General features: G+C 33.5%; 1 protein-coding gene across 1 annotated transcript; it reads left to right on the plus strand.

The window, feature by feature from the left end:
- Positions 1–206: 206 nt before the first annotated feature.
- LOC132278828 (probable isoaspartyl peptidase/L-asparaginase 2) lies at positions 207–3,226 on the plus strand. Its single transcript, XM_059780727.1, has 4 exons — positions 207–451; positions 883–1,116; positions 1,266–1,352; positions 2,628–3,226. The coding sequence occupies exons 1-4, from the start codon at positions 290–292 to the stop codon at positions 3,123–3,125; spliced, it is 981 nt and encodes a 326-aa protein (XP_059636710.1). The 5' UTR covers positions 207–289; the 3' UTR covers positions 3,126–3,226.
- Positions 3,227–6,733: the final 3,507 nt, after the last annotated feature.

Consider the following 6,733-nt stretch of genomic DNA (forward strand, 5'->3'; position numbering starts at 1 on the left):
ATTCATACGGAATCTTTTTGTAGATCAAAATGAATCACGGCACGAAACTTCTGGTAACTCGTGCTTAGAGAGAGAGCCATGTACCCCTATAATTCCCAATCGACAGGTAATGGCCAGTTCGAACAAATACACGGAATCCAAAATCTATCATTAAGTCTAATTAATAGGTATTTGAAATCCGCGAAACGCCTCTATTTAACGAACCCTCCACCCAATAGTCATGTGCATGTGCAGCCAGTCTTCATAACATACACAGCCAAAGTAAGAGCGAGAAAGAAGAGAGAGAGAGATGGCTGGTTGGGCTATAGCGGTGCACGGCGGCGCCGGTGTGGACCCTAACCTCCCACCGGAGCGTCAAGAGGAAGCCAAACAACTCCTCACTCGATGCCTTAATCTTGGCATCTCTGCTCTTCGCTCTTCCCTCCCCGCCATTGATGTCGTCGAACTCGTTGTATGTTCCTTTCTCTCCCTCCCTATATATACACACACATATATATATGTGTGTGTGTGTTTTTTTTTCCTCTCATACCCATTTGCCCATTTGCCTTTTCCAGAAAATTTCCTCTTATGTCCAAATTTGTTTTGCATTGATGATTCAGTTCTTGTTTGTTTCCCGAGAAACCATCGGAAAATAATGAAATTTTACCATTTTCATCTTTATCTGGGTAATCAGAAAATAATGATTTAGCAACTTCATTTGCATGGCTTGTTTTTCCTTTTGTTTGTATTCATTCAATTTTTGTCACTATATATGTGTGCACATATACATATATATACATGTTCATAAAAACACTTGGTTAAGGATTCGCAAGTATAACGTCGTGTTTTGTGGATCCACTGACTTGTTTTGTTTACTAATTTTTGTTTTGATACTGTACATAGGTAAGGGAATTGGAATCGGATCCTCTGTTTAATTCTGGCCGTGGATCTGCTCTAACTGAGAAAGGAACGGTGGAGATGGAGGCCAGCATCATGGATGGGCCCGGGAGACGATGCGGAGCCGTTTCGGGCATTTCAACAGTGAAAAACCCGATCTCACTCGCCCGACTCGTCATGGAGAAATCCCCGCATTCCTATCTGGCCTTCTCTGGAGCCGAAGATTTCGCTAAGCGACAGGTAAATTTACCTCTTTGCCACACTGTAACTGTCCATATTAGATTATGTATGACATTTTAATGATATGCCTTTTAATTTGACACGTGTAAAATTAAATAAGTATTTTTTTTTTTTTTTTTTTTTTAATATTTTAAAATCCCTTTCTTTAGGGTGTTGAAATGGTGGACAATGAGTACTTCATCACGGAGGACAACGTAGGCATGCTCAAATTGGCAAAGGAAGCAAACACCATCATGGTAACTCACATATTATATTTTATTAAAAAAATTCTATTTGTGCCAAATTTTCAACACAAACTTACCAGAAAAAAATAGGGACCAGGCACAATTGATAATCATATCACTATGATTAGTGGGGTCCACAAGTAACTCACTATTATACATTATGAGGAGTACTTTATACTCGCTTGCGCGACTGTTCATTCACAGTTACATCTCTTATTAATTAAAAAATCAATTATATAAGATATAATTAATGTTTGTTTCTATTCCTATTTTATTGGAACTTTGAAATTTCAACTTATAAGACTAAATTACCATTTTATATTATTTCCTATTTCTTTCCTATATTTGTTACATATATTTTAACTTTATATGTTCACCTTGATGCATTTTTTAATTAAAGTAATATTATAAAATTTGAGTTTTAGTTAATATGTGAAACAAGAGAAGTATGATTTTCTAATCTATTCATAATATAGGAAATTACTATATATGTGTGTGAACAAAGAAAAGGAAATAATTAAAAAAAAAAAAAGAAAAGAAAAGGAAAGGAAAGAAACAATCAATTTACATAAGATTTTTTTTTTTTTTTTTTTTTCTCTCTCTCTAATATGGATCTAGAAAATAGAGGGGAGAAGCAGTGAGAAACCGAGTATATAAATAATTAAAAACAATTTTAAAAAAAAAACAGAGAGGAAAGAAAAATGTATGCAAGTAAAGAAAGAATCAAGATTATATATGTGTACACCTACAAGTAGGATATAACAGAGAAAGAATAAATATAAAAGGGTAATTTGATCCTAAAAGTTGAAATTCCATAGTTCCAATAAAATAGAAAAAGACCATTAATTACTTCTTTAATTGATTTTTCAGTCAATAAGAGATGCAACATGGCACTCTTTATCATTATTATTCTATGTCTAGAAATAAATGTCTCTTTTGGGTTGAGTCTCAGGTCTTGGAACATAGTTTTGTTATATATTATTTTGGGATAGGGAGTAATAATTATAAATTAATTTTTTTAAAAAAAATAAAAAATCAATTCAATTTCAATTAAGTAAAAAAGTGATTTGAAAAGGGTGGAATAATTACTTTTCCAAGTACTTTGATTTGGTTAAGAATTAACGAGGTCAAATTTGAAGTTTTAAATATCATTAAAATTTGAAGCGTGACAATGGATTTTGTCATATCTCAAAGAGGCCTTTTTTTTTTTAATTGGTTTTGTGTAACATTACTATGATTATATATAAATGTGGAGCTATTTTGTAACTTTGTAGTTTGTGGGCGCAGTTTGATTATAGGATCCCACTCACCGGGATGGACAAGTGCAGTGCTGCAGTTGATAGCCCATTACACATGAACGGGCTGCCAATCAGCGTGTACGCGCCCGAGACAGTCGGGTGTGTGGTGGTGGACGGCCAGGGCCGGTGCGCGGCAGCCACTTCCACCGGTGGGCTCATGAACAAGATGATGGGTCGAATTGGTGATTCTCCATTGATCGGAGCTGGGACCTATGCGTGTGATCTCTGTGGGGTCTCATGCACTGGAGAGGGTGAGGCAATCATAAGGGGGACCTTGGCTCGGGAGGTGGCGGCTGTGATGGAATACAAGGGCTTGGGCCTTCAAGAGGCCGTGGACTTTGTGATAAACAAGAGACTAGACAAAGGGTTTGCTGGGTTGATTGCGGTGTCCAATAGTGGTGAAGTGGCTTATGGGTTCAACACAAATGGGATGTTTAGGGGCTGTGCTACTGAAGATGGGTTCATGGAAGTTGGTATTTGGGAATAGATGTGTATACCATGTAGTTGTATCTTGCTTCGGTGGTTGTACTTCTTTTTTTTTTTTGGACAATAAATGATGATGCACTTTAATTGGTGCAGTTAATTTTATCTTCTTAATTTAATCAAAAGATTTCTTCTGATTTTGTTATAATTTCTATCTAGAAATTTCTTTTGATTTTGGGTTGGTTTTGTCATACGCTTCTCCCTCTGATAGAAATAGCAAATATTTATACCCATAAAAGAGCAAGTCCAATGGTGCAGGTTTTAGAGATTTTGGGCCCAATTTAGCGATGCAAGTAGTCCAATGGAGTCTCCAATTAATGGGTCCAAAAATGTGGATTGCAGAAAGAGTCGCAAAAATGACGACCCAGTTGGCAATCGCAAGCCTGCCTTGTGCTGGCCCGCCTGATTTTTTATACTTGCTTTTAGCCCAAATCAGTGTAGCCCTTAGCCCAAAATTGGGTTAAGAGCATGTTTGGTTGGAAAAAATATTCCAGAAACCTGTTTTTTGGTGTTTTTTTTTTCCTCAACATAATTGAACAAAGTGCTTTTTAAATAGAAAAAAATAGAAAAAAATTATTGTATATGATTGTGCCATATGATTGTTCTTTAAAAGAAAGCAAAAAAGTGTCATATGGTTGTTATTTTTTACTAGTTGATTTTAATAATGGTATTTTATTAAAAAAATATTCATATAGTATTATATTGTTTAATAGTCTTTGTATGATATAACCTTATAGCAGTTAGGAAAAAGTTTATAATAATAATAATAATTTATTAAAAATATTAAAATATTTCAATTTTTTGAGAGCAAAAACTTTGGAACACTTGTGATAGCTAAAATTTAGAGAGTACAAAAAATTGGCGTGACTCTTAAAAATGTTGAAAAATGCTGAAATAACAAATTTGAAATACTCTAAACTAGTGATGTTTATGACATAAGCGTACAATTTTTTTCACTTTCACACACTTGTGCATCATTGATTGAAGAATGCGTTAAGCCTAATAGGGGATTCAATAATATTTAACTTAGTGGCTGGGAAGGCTTGAGTCTCTAAAAGAGTAAAATGGGCATGGGCATGTATGAGTGGGAAAAAAACAAAAAAAAAAAACCACCAAAAAAAAAAAAAGGATTTCTTTAATTTGGTGTCACTTTATGCACAAGCCTACAGTTTACTTTTTACTGGATCCGATATGGACTGGATTGGAGAATTTCAAGGAATTTTACTTAATCAACTTAAAACACTACACTTTTGAATAAATCAACCAAATGATTTATTAGAAACTATACACCAAATTTGTACAATTAAATAAAATCAGTTTTTTGTAAGAATTAAAATCACAACAAAATTAGAAAAAAGAAAAATAAAGAGAGAAAAAATAAATATGAAATAAATGTGTTGCGAAAGAGAAGCCAACGAAGAAGAGAAGGAAAGGGAGACAGAATACTCATTACGCCGAGGTTTGTGCAAGTTCTAGCTATATCGATCGAACAGATCCTTTTTCCCTTGGTCTCAAACGTTCATTTGGGTGTGTTGAAGAAACATGTGTAATGGTATATACTAGGAGAATTACTATTTGTAGTTGAGAACACCGAAACTTTGTAAATATAACATTGTGATTAGTTTTATTTTATTTATTTAATCTAAACATATTAGAGGGTTGATAATGATATACAATAATATATAAAATATAAATATAATAATATATTACTTAATCGGATTGGATTAATCTTAAATTTAAATTCGATTTGTTAAGTTATCAAGTTATTGTATTCAAATCATTATCAGATTATCCAATGGTTATCAAATTCGTATTAAAATTTGCTCCATTGACATGTTTACTTTTAAGAGCCTTGAAACATTAAGGCCCAAATTTGGAGGAGTTTTCATCAAAGTCCTTTGTTGCAAGGTATTTGTAAAAAAAATTTTGTTTGAAGAAATTCATAAGAAAAAGACGTTTGGTGAAAATATTTCTTAAATTTACTTTAATTTTTAGATTAATTTTTTCTTGACAGTAATATATTTTATCCTAAACAATTATTGTAAGCCTCCAACAAAAAATGTGATATCCCTAATTTCAGAGACATGAGTTGATCAAGTTCACACTAAAAAATTAAGGGAAATAAAAACAATTAATATTAACAAGCACATAATACAAATTGAATTAAAATGAATAAATAAATAAACCGCTAAAAGAAATTATAATATGTGATGGCCTTGGTTTTTCAAGCCAGTGCGTCCTGTGATGACCCGAAATTTGATCGGATAACGAATCTCGAATGTGGAAGCGAAAATAAAAATCAAGGTCTCTAGAAATACAACATGTCTCTAAGACGCCAAAGTAACTTTCCATGAGGTTATGGAATTCAACGAGAATAAAAACGAAAGTTAGGGTTGAAAATAGACCAAATATGGCCTCAAGGGAAAAATGGTCTTTTCACTTGGAAACAAAGTCTTGAGAGATGTAGGTCATCCTTAAGACACAAGCATGACTTCCTATGAAGCCACGGGATTCAAAAGAAAACAAAGCGGAAGTGACGTTTTAAAAACGGACAAGTTTAGTCCTAGGGGCAAAACGGTCATTTCTAAAAAGATGTGGTTGCTACCGAGCACACCGTTAGATAGACAACGAAAAATTAATAAAGTTAAACTCAAGAATCTCTTGATTTGGAATCCGGATGAAGAAATGAGGTCAAAACGAAGATCGGAGTCGACGAGGCCAAGAGGGCAACAAGGGAGCCCTACATGCGTGCCGCGCGCTCGTTGTGCACTCGGCCAAGGCATTGGTTGACAACAAATGATTTTTGCTAAAATTCCAGAACAGTGAGCTATTTCGGACCCTTTAATGACATTTTTTGAAAAAACATAAAGAAGAAATACCCTTAAAATCATGTTTTCTAACCAACCATGTCAAAAGAAAAAATTATTTTTGATGTGAAATCCCCAAAATACTCTTATGCTCAGTTTTGACAAAAAACCTAAAAAATGAAATTTGCTTCAAGTGTTCAATTGGTCGAATATGAAGTTGTGTGTTAAAACAATTGTGCATGCAAACGTAATAAGTGATTTTAAGTGCGTAGGAATAGTTTACGGCCCCTAAATATGCCCGATGCAAAATACAACCTATCAAATCTAAAATTTGCCTAAAATGACTTTTAAAAGTAAAACTTGAAATCAAAATACATAGATGAAAACGAAAAGGCGTTTGGCTCTTGGCCACACCTCAAACATATTAAAAGAGTCCTAATGAGTATGCTAAGGCACACTTTACATGCTCTAAATTGAAAATGACAACTTAGGACTTCCAATTTCTTCATTTTTCAATAATTATACATGAAACCAAAAATACTTTAAAAAAGTAACTTAAAAGTAAATGGCCCTTGGCCTCATTACATACATGTCAAATAAATTTCAAAGAGTATATCTAAGTACACTTTATATAACATAAGGCAAAAGCGACATATTGAACCTAATTAAGTATTACAACTTTATAAGTAAAACTTTAATATGCTAACACTTGCATGTGAGTAAAAATATATCAAGAGTACTTTAAATTAATAAGACAACCTAGGGATATTGTTCATCTGGAAACCACGTCTTCTTACTTGAGACA

Source organism: Cornus florida, unplaced genomic scaffold (assembly GCF_030987335.1).
Source record: "Cornus florida cultivar Cherokee Brave unplaced genomic scaffold, ASM3098733v1 CherokeeBrave_3.0.0_Hap2_Chr10, whole genome shotgun sequence".
NCBI lineage: Eukaryota > Viridiplantae > Streptophyta > Magnoliopsida > Cornales > Cornaceae > Cornus > Cornus florida.